The 23389-nt window shown below is 37.0% G+C and overlaps 1 protein-coding gene across 1 annotated transcript; it reads right to left on the bottom strand.

The window, feature by feature from the left end:
* Positions 1 to 645: 645 nt before the first annotated feature.
* On the bottom strand, positions 646 to 21960 carry LOC127432032 (procollagen C-endopeptidase enhancer 2-like). Its single transcript, XM_051682797.1, has 9 exons — positions 21760 to 21960; positions 21450 to 21558; positions 18632 to 18887; positions 14836 to 14960; positions 8719 to 8855; positions 8476 to 8639; positions 7922 to 8005; positions 3811 to 3978; positions 646 to 3347 (listed from the first exon to the last, which is right to left on the bottom strand). Exons 1-9 carry the CDS (start codon positions 21837 to 21839, stop codon positions 3217 to 3219), a joined length of 1254 nt encoding a protein of 417 aa, XP_051538757.1. The 5' UTR covers positions 21840 to 21960; the 3' UTR covers positions 646 to 3216.
* Between the last annotated feature and the right edge of the window lie 1429 nt (positions 21961 to 23389).

Raw genomic sequence — 23389 nt, 5'->3', positions numbered from 1 at the left:
CATGTAAAACTAAATTACAACTCTATTTGCATATTAACATAATTTTAGTGTGATAAAATCAATCACTTAAAAATCAATCACCTTTTCTGTGTAAAGTTATATCTAATTTTACAACTTTGTTGCCATGATGACGTATAATGCTGCAAACCCTAAAAAGACAGTAAAAACTTAGATTTTAACAACTTTACAGCTCAAATAATACACAGTTGTGAGCAGAAGAATTCATGCAAGTGCTTTTATAAAATTATAAGCTTCACATTTCTGCTTTTAAACCCTCCAAAAATTGGCCCCTTTCACCCCACTCACTGTAACCCTGATTTATGCAATTTTTAAAGAAGAGACGAGTACATTTTTTTCCCTTTATAGGTAAAGTTAAGCCACAAATGCTGTCGATTGAGCTTAACATGTGAACCCAGAATATTCCTTTAAGAGCTTACCAAATTAATTAAATGTCTGAAAAGGGCCCTTCCTAGTTAAGCACTGTCTGAGCTCCAGGCATTTTTGGAAACAGATGTTCCAACATGACCATGTGAACTTACCAAGTATTTTGAACTCTGAAAACAATATTTCAAGATCTCTTGAAATCTACTGCAATATGGTTTAGAAAAATAAGTAAAACAGCATGCATGAAGACAATATCCATGACAAAACTGATAAATGGACTTTATTTCTCTCTCATAAAACAAATAAGTTATAAATTAACATTCACCACTGGGAAATATTTCTATGAAAATATTTTATAGACAAAATGTAACATAAATCCATCATGATTCCAAAACACAGCAAAAAGATGTTAGTAGATTATTGCCTTTTAGACAACACAAAGGAAGCTCAGAGAAAATCAAGTATCTTGTAAACTGTGCCAAAAATCTTACCTGTGCCATGTCTTACTAGGCCATAAGGATACTCAATCTCTCTCTGTGTAAAGGGTTAATTTACCCAAAAATGAAATACGCTATATACCCAAATTCTATTGGGGTTTCCCCATGAAACATAAAATGAGAATTTTTGATTCATTTTTACAGACATCGTAACTATGAACTGTCTTTGCATGGAATTCTTAAACAATTCTCCTTTTGTCTTCCACAGAAGAAAGAAAGTGATAAAGGTTTGGAATGTCATGAGGTATGAGTAAAAATGAACAAATGTTCCTTTTTAACTTTAAATGATGAGAGAATTTTTATTTTTGGGTGAACTATCCCTTTAAAATGGCAGCAAGAACTACTCACCCACATGCTGTCCCAGATGTGTATGTCTTTCTTTCTTGTGCTGAACACAAACAGAGATTTTTAGAAGAATATTTCAGCTCTGTAGGTTCATACAATGCAAGTGAATGGTGGCCAAACCTATATAGGTCCAAAAATCAGAAACTACGGTGGTGCAAGGCTGCCATGTACTTATTATTTTTTCACTCAATTATGTAGTAAAAACGACATCTTTTCTTGTAATAACGAGATATGTCAAAGACAAAATATTTTCTCATAATAACGAGATGTCATAAAAATGACATCTTTTCTTGTAATAAAGATATAATGTCAAAAACTCCATCTTTTCTCACAATAATGAGATATGACGTAAAAACGACATCTTTTCTCCTAATAACGATATGTCGTACAACGTTGTTTTTAAGACATATCTCGTTATTACAACAAACGATGTTGTTTTTATGACATATCTCATTATTACGAGAAAAGATGTCGTTTTTAGGACATAATATCTCGTTATTACGAGAAACGATGTTTTTAAGACATATCTCGTTATTACGAGAAAAGATGTCGTTTTTATGACATAATATCTCATTATTACAAGAAACGATGTTTTTATGACATATCTCGTTATTACAAGAAACGATGTTGTTTTTATGACATATCTCGTTATTACGAGAAAAGATGTCGTTTTTATGACATCTCGTTATTACAAGAAACGATGTTGTTTTTACGACATAATATCTTATTATTACAAGGAACGATGTTGTTTTTACGACATAATATCTCGTTATTACAAGAAATTGTTGTTTTTACGACATATCTCGTTGTTACAAGAAATTGTTGTTTTTACGACATAATATCTCATTATTATAAGAAACAATGTTGTTTTTATGACATAATATCTCGTTATTACGAGAAAAGATGTCGTTTTTATGACATATCTCGTTATTACAAGAAACGATGTTGTTTTTATGACTTCTCGTTATTGCGAGATGTCGTTTGTATGACATATCTTGTTTTTACGAGAAAAAATATGTAATTTTTATGACATCTCATTGTGAGATAGATGTTGTTTTTATGACATAATTTGTTTTTACTAGAAAATATGTAATTTTTATGACATCTCGTTATTGCGAGAAAGATGTCGTTTTTACAATATCTCGTTACTACAAGAAAAGATGTTGTTTTTATAACATAATATCTCCTTTTTATGAGAAAAGATGCTGTTTTATGACATATCTCATTGAGAAAAATGAATAAAGTTTTATGACATCATATTTTGTTATTACAAGAAAAGATGTAGTTTTTGACATAATATCTCATTATTACGAGAAAAGATGTCGTTTATGACATAACTAAGGAAAAAAAAAAAGTACGTGGCAGCATTAAGAAACAGATCAATATTTAAGTCCTTTTTTTTTTTCTCCCCAATTTGGAATGCCCAATTCCCAATGCACTCTAAGTCCTCGTGGTGGTGTAATGACTCGCCTCAATCCGGGTGGCGGAGGACAAAACTCAGTTGCCTCAGCGTCTGAGACCGTCAATCCCTGCATCTTATCACGTGGCTTGTTGCGTGCGTTACCACGGAGACATAGCGCGTGTGGAGTCTTATGGATTACTTTTATGTGGCCTTTATGTTATTTTTGAAGCTGGAAAGGTCTGGTCACCGTTCACTTGCATTGTAAGGACCTACAGAGCTGAAATATTCTTTTAAAAATCTTTGTTTGTATTCAGCAATAGAAAGAAAGTCATACACATCTGGGATGGCGTGAGGGTGAGTAAATGATGAGCGATTTTTCATTTTTGGTTGAATCATCCCTTTAATTTTCATCAAAACAGTATAAAGATTAGTAGGATCAAGAAAGCCCAACCAGAGGTCTGTCATGTGCTTCAACAGTCCTCATCCTCCACTGAAGAAGGTGATGAAGGAAGCTGGGTCATGCAGGGTGGTAATAAAGACACCACACATCTGTGTATGAATCCAGAGACTGAGTGAGTCTATGATATCTCAGCAGCGTTTGCTCTTCAGCATGTTGAAGGCTCTCTGGTTCTTGGCCTTGAAAGCCATGATGAAATGATGTGGGGCGATCATTCCACGGCCCTCCTCATCCGCGTGACCCATGAAGATGTAGTTCAGACCTAGTGACACCACACAGAAAGAACCTGAATGCAGTGACGGAACGGCAGAGACATTCAGGAAGGGCTTTCCATCAGCAACTCTCTCACTATCTGTTCCATATGTTTATATATCGAATAAACATATAACAGTTAGATTTCTTAAGAAGGTATTTCAGACATTTTTACAGTGAGTTTGGCCTCTTACATTTACTGTGATCAATATCTGATTAATAAGCTTGATCAGTCAGTAACCGAAGGCAAACTCAGGAGAGGACTTGTAGCCAGAACAGAGTTCCACCCAGATATGTCTTCTTGAGATTCACACTCATAGACATTAGGTTGAAAATAACCTGGAGTATTAATGCAATTGAACAGACAATCTACCTTTACTAACACAATTCCTCATATGAGTGGGAATAATTTGCTTATGTGTCTGAGGCAACTTAAATTGTGCAGTCAATGGCAAGTTGAGGCAGGCACTAACCTCGCCTGACATATGGGCACTTCTTACACAGGATGACAATCTTCGTGCTCATGGTTTTGCCAGCCTGCTGGATGGCAAGGTTTCCCTCCTTGTAGACATTGATTATGGAGATAGTGGCGTACATGCTACCACCCCGTGTTACTGCGGTGATGACCGTTCCCGTGATCACTAAAGGGTCAAAATAAAGACAGAACGGCTTTAGAAACAATCAATTCCCATAAGCTAAACTTTATTGAACCAGTGTTGGGGAGTAACAAGCTAAAAGTATCGATGTTACTCATGCAACAACATTTCTCATTAGCTCAGCTGTTTTCAAATTAAAGTTAAATCTGCAGCAAAGAACAGCTTTATCTAACAAGTAGTGGCTTACTACCGTAACAAAATGCAACATGGCTGTTTCTGTCTCACTGTATTGCGCATGCAGCTTTACAGCTAACTGAAGGCACTAATCAAAAACACTTTCCTAAAATGTTCTCTCTCTCACATCTAGAATTGAGAAGTCCGATTAATTTAGTCCAGGGTTTTTTTTTTTTACAAATTTACAAGACTGCCCCACCCACCCACTTCCTTAAAGGGATAGTTCACCCAAAAATGAAAACTCAGTCATTGTTGTCATTGTCCATCAGTTTGATTAAGTAATCCGTTTCAAACAAATAAGGCTGGGCATAGAAATGCATCTATTCCCTGACTACAAATTCTTCAGACATGTTTAGTAAGTTCTGTTCTCTGGTTTGTGTGCTGCTGTGTTGTGTTCTGTTGTAAGTATTGCTGTGGCGGACCTGTTTTTAGACAAACAAAAAGAGTTTTTGCTAGAACGTAAGCTGGTACAGCCTAACTGCTGCTCTCGTGCACTCTCATGAACACATTCGTCAACAGTTTCACTAAATAATACAATAGATTTCGGTTTGTTTCTCACCAAACCTTATTGTATGCTTTCATAACAATCATGAGTTTCATTGAATAATTTATTAGATTTCTGAATTATACTTTTGTGTTCTTTTGAAGCTTGAAGAGGTGGCCACCATAAACTGCCATTGCATAACATCATTGAGCACAATATTTTTTTCACAATTTCCCCTTTTGTGTATAGAAAAAGAAAGAAAGACATATGGGGTTATAACAACACAGTGTTGAGTAAACACTGACTGAATTTTCATTTCTGGATGAACTATCCCTTTAAGATCCCCCTGCCCCCTTTATTGTTGTTGTTGTATACAGGCCTATACAACAGCAACGTAAATAATAAATAAGATAGCCCATGCTAAATATCCAAAAATATCTTTCTTTCACCAAAACAGCAGTACATTCTGACCACTTATGTGAAGTTTTATCAGGTATTGTCCTCAAGTGTTATATTTTCAAAATTAATATTTTAGGCATTGGAGCAAATCACCAATGATGATCAATAACCTTAAATTCAGTGTGATTTCAGCCATGCGTCATACTGGTGCATGATTAACGGCTATAAATATTTATATTAATAACATGAAACCGTATTTTGCATAATTTTTATTAAAAAAAATTGTCCTTATGACAATGGGATTACTTAACTGTTTTTTAGCCTATATTTGTGATAAATTTGCATCACATGAGCTAGTCTCCGTCTCTTTGTGAAACTGCACATGCAACAAACACATGAAGTTGACACGATATCATGTTGAACTGGTAATAATGGACACATTGTGAATTGTTCCACATATTTTTGGATTTTCTACATATGTCCCACCACACGAGTTCTGAAAAATCCTTATGCGTCCTAGATAAACTTGTGCAGTTAAGTTTTCAACTGAGGTGACAGAAGACGTGAGTCACAACAGATGTTCTTAGTTAAAGGTTTATATACCATTTGATTTGCTCACTTCTCTTACATTGTCATCAAGCATCAGAATATTATTCTTACAATACTAATTTAACCATGTATTATGTTGCATTTCCCCCCACAAAAGTTACAGGGCAAATTGATTCCTCAAACTCCGGTATTGTTTCTACCTCGATGTAACACGTCTACAGAGCCAGAATATTTGTACAAATGAATGGAAGCTATATGGCATTATAATAGATTTGCATGTGCACAGGACAAGTTTTGAGCATGTACACGCACTCTCTGAGGGAGAGCAGAGACTTTATAAGAGAGCAGCGTAAATTTGAGAGTGCATGTCCAGTTTTGTGCAAGAGCAAAGGATGTCCGTGTGCAAATGGAGAGATTTGCGCTCGTGCATCCGGTACATGGATGCACTCTCGCATGACATGCATGTGCTCTCGACATTTAAAAGTGTTAAAACGCCATAGAGCTATGGTCTATTAAGCTGGACTATGGGCTATTAAGCTTATGATTTTCATTATCTTCACAATACATTTTAATTGGATTTGTTTATCTTTTGATTTTACACTTTGAATTTATTATACTCTGTACCTACCCACGGAGGGAAGGCGCAGAGCATGATGATAAATCCACCAAGCCCCCCAGTTTGAAAACTGTGAATTTAGTTAATCGTGTTGAGAAGTCTGAATAATTTAGTGAATTATGTGGCATTCCCAGTCATGTTGCATTGGGAAGTCTGATTGAACTGTTGCGTTAGGAAGTCAGATTCATTTATTGAATCATGTAGCATTGGAAAGTCTGATTCATTTTAGTGAGTCATGTAGTCTTGGGGTGTAGATTAATTTAGTGAATCATGTTGCATTGGGAAGGCAGATTCATTTTAATGAATTATGTTGCACTGGGAAGTCTGTTTCATTTAGTGAATCATGTAGTGTTAGGAAGTAAAATTCAATTAGTTAATCACGTTGCATCGGAAAGTCACGTTCATTTAGTGAATAATGTAGTGTTGGAAAGTCAGATTTATTTAGTGAATCATGTTGCATTAGGAAGCCAAATTAATTTAGGGAATTATGTACTGTTGGAAAATAAGATTAATTTAGTGAAATGTAGTATTGAGGATTCAGATTCATTTAGTGAATCATGCAGCATTGGGAAGTCCAATTTATTTAATGAATCATGTAGCAGTGGGAAGTCTGATTTGTTAGTGAATCATGAAACATTCGTAAATCGAAACCTTCAGCGAATTATACTACGTTTAGAAGTCAGATTTATTTAATGAATTATGTTTCATTGGAAAGTCCAATTCATTTGAGTGAATCAGTTTGTTCGGATGGTTCATGTACATTACCCAGTTTTAAAAACAATGCACAGTGCTGTTCACTATGTTGTGTACACTTTTTATTTTAAATATATTTTGTGTAAAAAATGTTTGTTATTTTATTCTGTTCAAGTATAATGCAGATATACTGCTCTGATTATAAAAATAAATGGTATAATCTGACAATTATATATAAAAAAGACATTGTCCCCTTAAACAGCTCACTACTTTTTTTGTGTAGTTTGACTATAATTCAACAACTCTAAATTCTGAGTAGCTCGTAGACCAAACAAAAGAAGCATGCAACTAGTAAATTTAGGAAAAGTCAAATATGGCTTTTATCATTTATTTGAAAAGATTTTTATCCAGACATTATACACTATTTGTTAAGCCATTTTCATAGTACCATGCAGTAAGTAAATTGTTTGATGCTACAAATTTGACTTAATATGCATGTAATTTGCACATTCGTTCACATTCAGGCCTGGTTTCTCAATGTGACTGGTCTTCAATAAGTTTTCCCCATACGCAAACTTCTGCAGAAATCATAATGAAATATCTGCTTGACTTTGTAAACAGGTCGTGGATGAAAACATTGCAGAGTTGTTCCAGGGGCGGTGACTGCAGCCAAACAGCTCGACTGAATCAACACTAACATTTACCAACAGTTTACCCACTGCAGTGTATTTACACAGGACGACTGTGTCCCAAACATCAATCCACAGTACAGAAATGCAAAAAATGCTCAACTAATCTTTTGAAACACATTGACACAAACCAAAACTCTAAAGATAGAGAAAAGTGACAAAAAAACAAAGTGCTTGTGGAGCGCGTTTTGATTACAGACAAAATGTGATCAATCATTTCTCATTTCCACCCACCCATGAGTTATGGCCTCACTTTGCACTTGTGGGGAAGTTTGTATGTATTTAAGTGCGAGTCATGTATCAGCAAAAAAGAAATTCTCTTACCAAAGTTGCTGGAACAGTAATGGCTGTCAGGGGTTCCCTTTCGTTTGCATTTCTGTTGACATAGCGCTGTGGAATACTTCAAAGCTGTAGAGGTACACAGAGACAGCAAAAAGCCTTAAAAAATGTTCTACTGTATCATACTGACATTTGCCTCTATTCAGAATCTGAATAAAGCCTATATCAGAGAAGAAATTGATGGACAATTACCTGAAATTGTTTATGAAATATATTAGAGGCCCCAAGACATTTGGACACTTCATGTCACTCTTAAAATGTATTAATTTAGCCATGGGTGTGCATATTCTTTGAAAACAAACATTTTACCTTAAACAATTAAATGATCTTTAGATCATCTTACTGTAAAACAAGGCAAAAATATTAAGAATTTATATTAAGCTTTTTGCAGCTGGTCATATCAGTAATGATGTTTAATGAGTTGCCATTGACTTCTAAGAATTGGGCAACTCATATAACGTAGGCTAGCTTTAAATACACCAACTACCTCTGATAAGGGTGAATGACTGTAACCAGTAGGATTTGTGGGTGGTACTTGCATATAGGTCTGGTGGTAGTGGGTGGTGCTGTTGTGGTGGGTGGAACCGTTGTGACAGGAAATTTCTTGGGTCTAAATTTGTAATGACCAATAAAACCATCCGCTGTTAAACTGAGATCAGACAGGAACTGAATGAAGAGTTGATTTCCGTCCGAGAACACTGGCCTAAAACATACAGATCATTAAGTAAAAAGGCAAATAAATAAGTTTGCAATACATATGATATAATAGATATAATACGTACGCTGGAGGGCTGTCTCCACAGTATTTTCCTATTCTTTTAGCATCGTTGATTTCTCCACCATTAAAAATTGCTACGTAATCGTAACGGCAGTAGTTGTCCCTCTCTACATCAAACTTCTCAAATTTCACCTCTATAATCTGAAAAAAGAAACAACAAAATTTCTCAGTTCATCCAATAAAGATCTTGTGTTACACAAGGCGAGGAGTAAAGGAAAGCTTTCTTAGAAGAACCACAGCATTTTTTTGTTCCCAGACTTTGCGAATTCGACAAAAGAGAAATGTGAATGATTCAGGGAATGCAAGAATCTCTTACATCAATGGAAGGTCGCTTTTGCTCTGATGTTCTGGCCAAACTGAGAATAGATACTAAGGATGGCCGCAAAATACAATGGAGTGAGTAAGCCATTTGGTGATTTTCATGTTGCTGTCTAGTGGGCCTGACTCACTGAACATACACTCGACTCTATGAGGAAGTTGGGTGCCTTTTTCGTTACTTTTTGTGCTGGTTCCGCCAAGCAGCTGGAGTTTGTTTTATGTAATATCATTTCTTCGGGACAGTTGTGGATGAATCTGCATGTTTTTGGTTCTTATGCCTCCTGTAGTCTGGAGTATTGTGGAATATCTCTTGCAGTACATTGGAGTGACTGGGACATTTGGTGCACTCAGGTATCGGCCGAATGAGCCGGCTTACTGAACATTCGTTTGACTGCCCGAAGAACTTAACAGCCCCCTTTTTGTTGTGCTGGTTCTGCTAGCGGCTGGAGTTTGTTCTGTGGAGGAACACACTTTCGGGACAGTTATGTGAATGAATCCACACGTTTTTTTTTGTTTACTCAGCTTACTGGCTGGGATTTGTTTTATAGATTATTTTTTGCTGTGTAATTCTGTCTCACAAAATTTGTATAGAAGCACCGACAGCAAAGTTGTCGTGGGAACTCTCGTAGGCGTACATGGACTTTTTGAGTTTAGAGGGATCGACGCCGGTTAATGCGCACATTTTCTTTTTTCTGTTTTTTTTTTTTCTGGGGGAAGATCAGGGTTTGATTGTTGCACTATGTTGGAATGTGGTCTTTATAATCTTGTTTTTGACACACAATCTATTTTTTTTTAATATGTCAAATGTCAAATGTTAATATGAGTGGATTATCTCTCTCCATGTGGAATGTGAATGGGTTGGGGCACCCCATAAAAAGAAGGAAAGTTATTTCTTTTCTTAATCGTAAGAAATATGATACAGTGTTTCTTCATAAAACACATCTTTCCTCGCAGGAAGCTGAAAAATTTGGGAAGATATAGAGTGGAAATGTTTTCTTTAGTGCTGGCTCAAGCAGGGGAGTCATTACACTGATAAGTAAGCATCTACAATTCAAATGTCTCAAACAGAGTAAAGATAAATTAGGAAGAGTCATTATTGTTTTAGCAGAAATTCAGGGGCAAAGGTTGATTTTGGCTAATATTTACCAACCTAACGCTGATGATCAGGGCTTTTTTATAGATCGAGAAGGGATGTTGCAAGCCGCTGGCACCCCTCATGATATAATATTGGGAGGAGACTTTAATCTTTTGATGGACTCAGTCCTTGATCATAGTGAAGCAAATGTGTGTAAGCCCCCTAGAGCAACATTGATGCTTCATAGGATGTGTAAAGATCTTGGTCTTACAGATATTTGGAGACTTTTGAACCCATCTGTTAGGGACTATAATTGTTTTTCATCAGTCCATAAGATTTATTCAAGAATATACTTTTTTCTGATATCTAAGTCCCTCATATCATCTGTTGTTGATTGCTCAGTTGGAAATATTTTAGTCTCAGATCACGCTCTGGTGAGATTAGAGGTGTTGCCACATATGGAGGAAAATAAATCATATAGTTGGTGCTATAATGTATCCCTTTTGCAAAATCCTGAATTCCAACAAATGCTGAAGACTGAAATCAATGTTTATATGGAGACCAACTGGTCCTCAGTATCCTCTGGGGGCATGGCTTGGGAGGCACTTAAGGCTGTTCTTAGGGGTCAGATCATACAGTATGCCTCATTCATCAAAAAATCCAAAGCATGAGAACTCATGGAGTTGGAAGGGAATATTAAGTGCCGAGTCAGAGCTGAAGCGCTGAATGTCGCCTGATGGCCTCAGAGAATTGACCCGATTGAAATACAGATATAATACTACTTTGTCGTGGAAGGTGGAATTTTGGCTGTTCAGGGCAAGACAGTCATACTTTGAGTCAGGGAATAAAGCAGGGAAGCTTTTGTCTAGATATATAAAGCAGAGAGAGTCTTTTTCTACCATTCCCTCAGTGAAAACTGCTAGTGGTGAAATATTTACCTCAGCCATAGATATTAATTATGCTTTTAAAGAATTCTATTTTGATCTTTATAGTTACACGTCTTTGTCTACTGATGAAGGTATTAGAAACTTTTTGGAACCATTAGATCTCCCTAAACTGATGACTGAGCAAAAAAATTATCTTGATTCTGAGATAAACTTGGAGGAGCTTGACGAGGTAATTAAGGCCTTACCAACAGGCAAGGCTCCGGGGCCAGATGGTTTTGCCACTGAATTTTTTAGATATTATGCTACAGAACTGGCTCCTCTTTTGTTAGAAGTTTATGTGGAATCATTGAGGAATGGAAGGCTTCCGCCAACCATGACACAGGCCCGGATCAGTCTGATTCTTAAAAAGGACAAAGATCCTAGCGAGTGTAAGAGTTACCGTCCAATTTCCCTGATCCAGCTAGACATTAAAATTTGGTCAAAAATTTTGGCTAATCGATGAAGTTATGACATCTCTTATACATATAGATCAGGTGGGGTTAACTCGGGGTCGCAGCTCTTCTGATAACATTAGGCATTTCATCAATATTATGTGGTCAGTGGCGAATGATCAGACTCCGGTTGCTGCCATCTCACTTGACGCCGAAAAGGCATTTGATATGGTAGAATGGAATTATCTTTTTAAGGTTTTGGAAATATACGGGTTCGGAAATACTTTTATTGAATGGATTAAATTACTTTATAGACACCCGATAGTGGTAGTGCATACAAATTGATTAATTTCAGATTATTTTACTCTGGATAAGGGCAACCGGCAGGGTTGCCCTCTTTCCCCATTATTGTTCTGTCTTGCCCTGGAACCATTAGCAGCCGTGATAAGAAAGGAGGAGGATTTTCCAGGGGTGATGGCGGGAGGTGTGGTGCATAAGTTTTTGCTTTACGCAGATTATATTTTATTATTTGTCTCCGACCCCATTAGATCTATGCCTTGCCTCCACAGGATTATTAATTCCTTCTCTAAATTCTCAGGATACAGAGTCAGTCAGTCTAAATCCGAAGCTTTGGATCTGACAGCGTACTGCCCTGTAACAGTTTTTGAACCGGGCGCCTTCCAGTGGCCCAAACAGGGCATTAAGTATTTGGGCATTTTATTCCCAGCAAATTTGTGTGATTTAGTTAGAGTTAATTTTGACCATTTAATAAAAAGTTTTTCGAGTGATGTGAGTAGGTGGGCTTAAGCACATAACTGTTAATCAGAAGATTGCTGGTTCGATCCCCGCAGCCACCACCATTGTGTCCTTGAGCAAGGTACTTAACTCCAGGCTGCTCCAGGGGGATTGTCCCTGTAATAATTGCACTGTAAGTCGCTTTGGATAAAAGCATCTGCCAAATGCATAAATGTAAAATGTAAATGTTCTTGACATTTATCTATGATTGGGTAGGTTAATGTTATTATAATGAACTGTATTCCAAAATTCAACAACCTGCTACAGTCTCTCCATGTAGATGTCCCCCATCTTACTTCAAGCAATTTGATAGCATAGGGAAGACCTTTATCTGGAATGGTAAACGTCCTAGATTACATTTCAACAAGTTACATAGGCCGATTGACAAAAGTGGGCTAGGCCTACCCAAGATTTAGTTTTATTATTATGCAGTGGGTCTCAGACATTTGGCTCACTGGTCGCTTCCATCTGAGAAAGCCCCTCCCTGGTTTTGTATTGAACAGGAAGTCCTTGCCCCTATTTCGCCATTGCAAAGTCTTTCTATTAAACTAACCGGAGAAGTTAAATCACACCCTGTTATCTCGCATTTGCACTCGGTATGGACAAAAGTGTTCAGAGTGTTTAATTCTGATATTTATTTAAATGTAGCCTCGAGTATATGGCTGAACCCAAAATTACGCATTAATAAGTCCCCTTTCTGTTGGTCAGAGTGGATTGTAAGGGGGGTTACTACACTTGGTGACCTATATGAGAGTGGAGTGTTGAGATCGTTTGAAAATTTGGTTCAACATTTTAAGATTCCTAGATCTCAGTTCTTTAGGTATTCACAGCTGTGCCACCTGTTCTGTACTATTTCTGGGAGTAGTATACACCCCCCTAAAGTGTCAGATACTCTGGAAGTGTTGATTACTGCTTTTGGAAAAGGTCATGAGGCATCGGTGTATTACTCCCTGTTAATTTAGAGTTTGGGGGATGGAGCTTCGTCTTCTCTCAAGAGATTATGAGAAGATTTAAATTTGGTATTGGAGGAGGGAGTGTGGGCTAGGATTCTAAGAAGCATCAAGTCTACATCTAGAGATGCAAGGGTTTGTCTGATGCAATTTAAGATTCTATTGGACCCCCTCTAGATTGTATATGTTGGGTCTTAAAGACACACCCACCTGCTGGTGGCGCCAATCAGTAGACGGGGACACAACACATGTTTTTTGGGAATGTGTTAAGATCCAAGAATGTTGGTTGAGGGTTCAGAGCTTTATGTGTGTGGTATTGGAAACTCAATTTTCCTTTTGCCCCAGACACTGTATCCTGGGTGATGGGACGGTTGTCAACATTGGGGATAGATATTTGAAAAGTTGGGTAGCCGGAGTCACGACTGGCGGGAAAGTCATCCTCAGGGGATGGAAATCGGCTGGGGCACCCTCGTTTAGGTAGTGGTGTGGGGAGATGGGCGGGGTGGCGGCATTTGAAGAGGTGATTTTTAGAAGGCTGGGGAAATGGGATTTGTTTGTCAGGAAGTGGGGGGGGGTTATTTGGCTTTTTTGGAGGGTTCTCGGGGAGGGGCTGTGGAGAGGGATTTGTAGTTTAGTTGGGTATGTGTATTATTGATGTTGTTTGAAAGTGTATCTTTTTTTTTGTATGTTTTTTTTTATTATATATATTTTTATGTTCTAGTTGTTGGTGACCAAAGTAGTGCGTGTTTGTGTCGGGGGGAGGGTTTTAAGGTGAATAAATGATTCCTTGTGTTTGTATGTTTTATGATTGGAATCAATAAAAAAAATTAATAAAAAAGGTGGTCTTTGGCAAACTTCAAACGCACAGCAATGTTTTTGTTGGAAAGCAGCGGCTTACTTTGTGGTGTTCTGCCATGGACACCATGGCTGTTTAATGTTTCCCATATAGTTGACTCATGAACAGAGATGTTAACCAGCTCCAGTGATTCCTTTCTTTAGCTGTCACTCTAGGGTTCTTTTTTTACCTCATTGAGCATTCTGTGGTGTGCTCTTTGAGTAATCTTGGCTGGACGGCCACTTCTAGGGAGAGCAGCCACAGTTTAAATCGTCTCCATTTATAGATAATTTGTCTAACTGTGGACAGATGAATATCTAAGCTCTTCGAGATAATTTTATTCTAAGATCTCTTTTTTGCGAGTCATGGTCCACATCGGAATATGCCTCTTGTTAGTAGCAAACTCAAAATGTTTGAGTGCTTTTTCTAAGTCAAAGTAGCTCTAACCCACACCTCCAATCTTGTTTCATTAATCGGATGCCAGGTTTGCCAACTCCTGACTCTAATAAGCTTTTGTTGACACCATTAGCCTAAATTCATATCCTTGTTTTAACCTACACTGTGAATGTTTGAATTATGTATTCAATATGTAAAAGAACAATACAATAATTTGTGTCATTAGATAAAAAAGATTGTGTTTTTTCATTATTGTTACTTAATGAAAAAACAGATTTTAAGACAAATTTATACATAAATGCCGGTAATTCCAAAGGGTTCCATTGTATCATTAATGTCCATAACAAAAACAGTGTTCCAAAAACTTCCTTGCTTTATCAAACACCACCAATAATAGCTGAAAGTATAAAAATCAAATGAGAGTATCAGTCCACCTGGTTTTTTGGTGCCACTATATGCCAAGCACATGTGACTCCAGCAGGATAGTCTTTCTCAGGCCAGTTTGGAGTCTTGAAGGTTCCCGACGGCTTTACTAATCTGCCACCACAGTACTGATCTCCTGTACACATTCAGTCAGACAGGAATTTAGGACATGTTCCCTTTAAACTCTGCAGATCAACACTAAATATAGAGCAAGCATCAAGCGTGAGGTCATTTAACACTAATTAAAAGGAATGCTTGGCATAATTGCACAGCAGCATCATTGGCAGACTCTACAGTAAACCTTCCTACAGTCTTGTCATTACGAGTGATTTTACAGACTTGTCAGTCCCAGCATAGTCCTTATAATGTAAATGTGATGTTGCGTAACCATGTGCAGAAAGATTAAGTGTGCAACTGCACATGCTGAGAGCTGCTAAAGCACTCTTGATACCTTCAGTGCTGATGTTTCTAGACCTCTCTCTGGGCCTATTATGGGCAACACTGATTGTAAAAATAATACATGCAAATAATAAAATGCAACTTACCCTAGTGTTCATAGAAAGGATAGCAAAATAAACAGGCTGAATTTCTTAAAGGGAAAAGAAAATGCTTCCCATACCATTTGTTGTTGATGTCATTAAGTGTATGTTTAATCAAACTCTGCAGTGTATTAGAGCAAATTTTCACTTGATAGAGTCTAGCCAAATTAGGCAGATGCCAACGATGACAAGTTGCATGACATGCCCTCATCCACAAAAACCATAAACTCAACAAGTACACATGGTCAAAGAAAATATGACCCAGACTACACAGAATATGGGTTCAACTGCAATGAGGATAAACAAGGTTTTTGCCCACCACAATGTGTTTTGTGTGGAGAATTAGTGTGTGCCAAGAGCATGAAAGCAACTTCAAGAGAAATTTTGAAACTAAACATGCTAATAATTAGGGCTCAAGCTCCTAAGCGACTTGGAAACGCAGCCCATACGACCGTAAGTAGGAAAATGCTGAAATTTGGCACACTGATTGGGGGAAGTCTGAAAAGTCATCAGGCCAATTTTGGGGTCTCCCAGCCAAACTACAGAGCACCACCATCAGCTCAATGTTTCACTTTCTATTGCTTACTGTATAACTTTTGAACCCATTGGAGTTGTCGCCGCTTATGCTGAGCTGACTGAACAAGATGTTGTCAATTTCTGACTTACAGATCAGCTGATATCGTAAAATACATCATTAACTGTTTATTGTCAAGTTTTCTGACAACTTCGCTCATATGATCTTTAGACTGCACAACACTGATTGAATTAATTTTTGATTTTCGCAATTGTTAGTTTACAATGTATGTATGGAAAATGAAAAGCGGGCTGTATCTTGTTAACAATGTCAAATTGAAATGAAAGTTTGTAGGTCGTTGTCACCTTGATCTAAGCCTACTGATGCCTTCATGTGCTATTGGAATTATCCTACCTCCCACTTCTGTAGTGGTAATTACAAGTACGTCGTGTTCAAGCGCTCTGTTGTCAGAAAGAACAGGTAACATGGACGACGCCAGGCTCATTCATGCATATCTGTTGGGGAACTTTTATTTTGACACCATAATACATATTATCAAAGTCTTTTTAGTAAGTCAGTCCACTCGGCACCATCTTTTGAATGCTAAAGAGAACTACAGAAACCGTACTCTCTTATTGGAAGTTTACGACTCCTCCCACCCTTACAAAAATCGAGAGTTCATGGCAAATTTACTGCAAACTTGCTGCAAATTCACCACTGATCATTTTCATATGCAAATGAGCTTTGCGGCAAACTTGCAGCAAATTGTCCATTGTTGCCAAAGGTTTGCTGCAGGTTCAACACTACCAGATAAGAGCGGCAAACTTCTGGCAAACATCTGCAACGAATCACAAGCTCATTTGCATGCGAAAATAATGAGTGGCAAATTTGTGGCAAGTTTGCAGCTAGCTAGTTTGTAGTCACATTCAAGTCTAGACTGAAGACACATCTGTTTACCTGTGCATTTATTCACTGAGTACTGTGCTGCACTTACTGATTGTACTGCGTCATTTTATTTCTATATTCTTTTTCTTTTTATTCGTTTTAATCATTTTTACTTTTTTTAATTTATTTTATTACTTTTTATTCTTATTTCTTGTTCCTAATTGATTTTAAAATGTATTTTATCTTGTATTTTCTTTTTATGTAAAGCATATTGAATTGCCATGTGCTATATAAATAAACTTGCCTTGCCTAGCCTAGTCTGCTAGAACTCTAGATTTATTGTAAGGGGATCTCGGAAACTTGGGTATCAAAATTATCTCAGTGTTTCCCAGTCGTAATTACATGTTTGGAACATATTATATGTTCATGTGCAACTTCCGAATGGGAAACTTGTATTTACAATCATTCCGATAGCACATGAAGGCAGCATACCTATCAAGTTAGGAGACAGACCCAACTACTGGTCAGTAGACGCTCAGGTTACATCTGCAGTTTCGTTATAACGCCACCTAGTGGTCAAAATGTGTATATCTTTGTAATAACTCACACTTTTTATTTATTTTTTCATATTTTATTTTAATACAGTGCAATGAATTTGGTGTGCCTATAGGCATGGCCACAACCATTGCTATATTTTTGCATATTGTTGGACCATTTTGGTCAATTTTGGTACCATGTTGGGTCGCAACTTGATGTCTCTGTCCTGCAGCAAACTGAAAAATAAGGGTGAATCTCATGAAGCCTGCCAAGAACATGGAATTAAACCAAACCTGAAAACATCCTTAATATATGTTTGAAGGCTGCATATTTCCAATGTTAGCAACACACATCACTACAGCTGTCTGTCAACTACAGATGGGACAAAGAACAGATTTTTAAATTCCAGATGTCCGGCTTCAGCCAAGCAAATGTCTCGTCACTCATACAGTTACTGCTTAAGTGAGTCAGTCTCTGGGGGTCTGACCAATCACTGAATCACTGGAAAACTTCTGTGAGAAATTCCACGTCACAACATGACATACAGTACACGGCAATGTTCTCCAGAATTCCCCTCAACCAGAGTGTTTAAATCAACTGTCAGACAGCGCATGGGGCCGAGGAGAAAATCCTATTATATTCAACAAGCAAAACTAAAGCCTGGTTTTTCTTAATAAACATGTTCTTCAAGTTATTTTTTGGGCAGAAACTATTGTTTATGATGAAATATATGATGAAATCCATTTCTATTCTCTGGCATACTGTTGCCCTTTGACCTTTTTGGAAGCTGTTAGATGTTAAACAGCTCATTACTGCCCATTAAAGATGACCTTTGCCCTCTAACACTCAATCCATGCCTAATAACCTGATCTGAATTTATGGGTTAGGGTCAGGGCTGGAAATAAGGGAGGATGCGGGGGACAGAGTCCAGGGAGGGAATTTAGAGTGGGGACGCATTTCTGGTTTAAACTAGTTATATTTTTTAAAGGAAATGAAGAGGATTTAGATCATCTAAAAACAGGAATGCTTCATGGTTATTTAATATATAAAGCATTTTTCTGTTAAATTTCCAGGGAAAATAACTATATCATGACATAGACGTTAACATGATATCAAATTACACATATCATCATTTAAGATTTTGCTTATACCGCTCACCTACTGTAAGTGCAGGTAAGTGTCTCGCAAGATCATGCCTCAATGAACATACTGGTGAACTTCACCTTAAAATATCTAATAAACTCCTTTGGCTCTACAGAGCTGGATATTATTTAAGAGAACAAGAAGGCACTAATTAGCTGCATTTTTATGGCTCAAGTTGTGATGTCTTACCGCGTTCGTGTGGGTTGGCAGCAGAGTACACAGCCAGGAAGCCGCTGCCAGCTGTATTGGCATCGGATAGCATCTGTATGAGCATTTTATTGCTAGTGGAAATGAGGGCTCCCGGTCTGAACGTGCCACAGAAGCGGCCGAGGCGCTGTCCATTGGCGTGACCACTGTAAACATCCACATAATCGTACCTGCACAGGTTGTCACTCTCTAAGTCCAGGAAACGAAATGAAAGGACAACCACTTTGCCCTCTGGTACCTGCAAGAGGCAAATGTCATATTATTGATGATGTTAAAAGACACAACTAGACAGTGCAAGCGAGTATCGGCCAAAACAATGACGTAACGTACAAAGAGGCTGAACATGATTCACCGGCATCATGCTGACAGATGAGATAGCATAATTAAAATTACACAGTTATGATTGTTTTACTACAAACTTTGAGACTACATATTATATTTGACCCTCCAGTGCTGGAACAGGGCTAAAACAAAGTGTGGATATAGGTCTGACTATGCGAGACTGTAGTTTGAAGTAGTCACTTTTCTTTGCATGATACATTGACTGCATTTATATGATAGCCTATGTCAGTGTTAGCTAGCTAGCCAGCTTTATCAATAGCTGTTGGCTAAATTTGGTGGATGATGACAGTAGCTGTTTATAAAATTGACTGTACATTATAAATATGTTGACACAATTCAGTATTGATGTGATTCCATCACAAGTGTCATTTTGATATATCGATGCACTATTGTTTTATAATAATAGATTGTATATATTTTCTGTATAACAAAGTTACGTTACACTAATGAATGGAGCTTTTTGCATTATCTTGAATATTTTCTAGCATTCATTTCATGTGTTATTGTAATTTAGCTAAAATTACATAGATCAATCCTTATGGCACTATATTTCACATGCTTTGCAGTTATGTAAGCTTACCTGTCCAATAAGAAGAACGTCAATTCAGGGTCGGTTTTGATCCCCCAAACCAAACGAAGGTCCCTCCAAGAATCAAATGCCCTGCCGATGTTCACTCTAGTTTTCGCTTAACCATCATCACGTTCCCGCTTAGCCAGACTAGATTCAGTAGATAAATGTTTTTGTTGGTGTTTTTTTGGCTTACTTGGAGTTTGTGTAGGAGTCGGTGTTGTGCTGGGAGCCGGACGTTTGCTGGATTCCATCTCTAAGATAACGTTACCTAGTGTTGCAGTTTGTTGTCGCGGTTGAATAGCGGAAGAGAAGCTATTACTGTCTGAGGCAAGGCTCTCGGGAGCGTGCATAAACATCACATCCTTTGGATTTTCCCGGCAAAAGCGACCCACTCCCTTCGCATGAAAATCAGTCTACAGGCTTTAATAGGCAACATAGGAAGTCCAGGAAGGACTCATTTTTTAAGTTGCATTACAAGCTGTTCACACATTGGCAAGAAAAAGGCGAATATTACATGAAAATTGTTACATACTGCACCTTTAATGGGTGATTTGTGGACACAGTAAAGTATTTCGATTTTTAGAGTAAAAAATATTGTTTTTATTTTGAAGTGACAAGTTAAAGTTAGACCCTTGGGGTAAGATGCCCCCCTCCTCAAAATTGAGACCAAATGTTGTTTCTGGTGTCATTATTATTAAATGTAATAATTATTAACTTATGGGGTTATTGTTAAATACTTCCATGCATTAGATGTACATTTCAAACATCTTCTCTATTCCTTATAGCCTAATTTGTCTAATTGAGTGGAATTCAATCTCAATATATTGATAATATATTGGATGATGCATCATCATCCTGTACATGCTAAACGTTTATCAATTATGTTACAGTACAATTAAAAAGTAAATGCACATTGTTCTTAAAGGGGGGCATCTTACCCCCATCTTACACTAATATTAAAGTTGACTGGGTTCCAAAAATAATTATCATAAAAAGTGGGCTGAGACCCCATCACAAAGTGGACAAAAACAGGTTTTTTGTTTTTTAAGTAAAAAGCAGATTTATTCTAGTTCCAGTAGGTGGACATATTTCCATTATATCACTCGATGATAAATATGGTAGTGAACTGTAAAGCATACAAGCACCAAAATGACATCCTTTTATGCCTGAAACAAGGTGACAGTTTTTGACAGTGCGTTTAATAGATTTTATTACATTGTAATTTTATTTTTATCTAATTAAACTTTCCAAGCCACTAGGCAAAGTTGTGACACTGAACATGTTAACTCCTTTGTACAAAAGGTCAGATTTCTTTGCCTCCATTGAAGCACACAAGATGGATCCTGAGATTTAGAACAACTTCAGTACAACTGTCATTATAGCAAAAGGAGGACATACCAAATACTAAGACATTCTGAAATACATGTACATTTTTCAACCTTTAACTCCTGCAATATAATCTGCAATATAGCTATACTGTATATCAAGTATAGTTTTACTGCTGTAACATAGGATAAAGAAAGTTTCCTTGTACTCTATGTAACTGAACACAGGGTGTTTCTTGCATAATTATGTTTCCTAAAATAAAGTGGAGCATAAAAAGCCTCTTAGTCAGACCCAGGTCACCCATTGAGACTCTTAAATGCAATGGTGGCAATGAAATAAAATGCTAGAATGAGTCTGGAGTTGCCACAAGGGATACAATGTGGCAGGCAGCCAAAGCAAGCACACACCAACTGAAGCTGTTCTGAGTACTTGCCATTGCATCATTTTACCTATTATTATTATTATTATTATTATTATTATTATAAGTTCTCAGATACTGTGCATGTCATTCTGCAACCTGAATAAATAATAAAACGGTTTCTGTAAAATACAACCACTTACTGTAATTCTCCACACACATTTGGTATTGGGTGGATAGACTCCAGGATAACCCTGACTACCGATGACACCCGACTCTCCTGTTATATTCCCACCACATGTGAAGGTCTGTCTAGAAAAGAGAAAGAAATATAAACACCTGGATCGATGCGTCATTCGTTTAGAAACTTTTAGAACGCAACATTGTATCAATAATGTGCGTGTAAAGGGATGCATCAATGTTGAATGTTACAGTTGAGTTGACGTAAGGTGTGATGATCATACATGAGTCTATAGTCGCAGTGCATGCATCGAGACATGAAGCTGAAGTTACCTGTTTTGAGACTGTGCTCGGACATGCAGTGTGAGCAGCAGCAGAGTCCAGCCGATCAGAAGCCCGCACATCTTCCACATTATCAGACGGTGTGTGACTCTGCGTTCAGCTGCATTAATGATATTATCGAGCTCCGGCTATGAAGTTGCTCGAGGGAGTTTCAGATGAATGTTCTGTTCTGTAGGAGGGAGTAACGCGACAGCTGCCTTCTCTAAAACACTGCGATCAAAAAAATGCGGAGAGAGAGAGAGAGAGAGAGAGAGAGAGAGAGAGAGGTGTCTGAATAAGACACCTGATTAAAAACGTATTTATTTAGGTTCAGCAGACAGGGTGAATATAATAATAATAATAACAATAATAACTCGATTTTTCCTACTAGAGTACCATGGTGTATAGGCCTACTTGACAATTTAAATGATATATCATATTTCGCATTACAGTTGTAAATGATATTTTTTGCATTTAAGTACTGTAATTATTTGGTTAATTTATTTGTGTTTAAAAAAGTAATTGCATTACTTATTATTAATTACTTTCTAAAACTCTTATCAACCTCAACCAGATGAAAAAACAAGGTTAGACATGAAACTGTTCTTTTAATTCTTTCAATTAAATCATATAAAATCAAATAAATTATTTTTGAAGTGACCAAAGAGTTTAAGGGGGTAGCGTGAAATTAGAAAACATAAATTTTTAACATTAGATGTTAAATTTCAATTTTAAATTCACAATTGTTTTATATAGATTTGTTCTATAGTCTACTCAGTATTCAACACAATTACATCAGAAGTAACTGTAATTAAATTACTGAAAAATGAAGAGTAATCCCTTTACTTTTTCAATGAAAAAGTAATTTAATTACAGTAATTAATTACTTAGTAATGCATTACACCCAACACTGAATATAATGTTTTAAATGATAATATATACTTTTTCTGCATTACAGCAATGAGAATGTCGCAATGTTGCATTTAAAGAAATAGTTCACCCAAAAATTAAAATTCTCACATCATTTACTCATCCTCATGCCATCCCAGATGTGTATGACTTTCTTCTGCTGAACACAAACGAAGATTTTTAGAAGAATATCTCAGCTCTGTAGGTCCTCACAATGCAAGTGTATGGTGGCCAGAACTTTGAAGGTCCAAAAAGCACTTAAAGGCAACATAAATGTAATCCATAAGACTCCAGTGGTTAAATCCATATCTTCAGAAGCGATATAAGTGTAGGTGAGAAACAGATCAATATTTAAGTCCATTTTTCCTAGAAATCTCCACTTTGACTTTCATATTCTTCCTCTTTAGTTTTTGGCATTTACATTATTTGTGCATATCGCCACCTACTGGGAAGGGAGGATAATTTATAGTAAAAAAGGACTTAAATATTGATCTGTTTCTCATCCACACCTATCATATCACTTCTGAAGACATGGATTAAATCACTGGAGTCTTATGGATTACTTTTATGTTGCCTTTATATGGTTTTTGGACCTACAAAGTTCTGGTCACCATTCATTTGCATTGTATAGACCTACAGAGCTGAGATATTCTTCTAAAAATCTTTGTTTGTGTTCTGCAGAAGCAAGAAAGTCATACACATCTGGGATGGCATGAGGTTGAGTAAATTATGA

The sequence above is a fragment of the Myxocyprinus asiaticus genome, chromosome 41, assembly GCF_019703515.2.
Source record: "Myxocyprinus asiaticus isolate MX2 ecotype Aquarium Trade chromosome 41, UBuf_Myxa_2, whole genome shotgun sequence".
In the NCBI taxonomy this organism is placed as follows: Eukaryota; Metazoa; Chordata; class Actinopteri; order Cypriniformes; family Catostomidae; genus Myxocyprinus; species Myxocyprinus asiaticus.
Note: the sequence above shows the minus strand (reverse complement) of the source record. Positions and strands in the feature narration are given on the sequence as shown.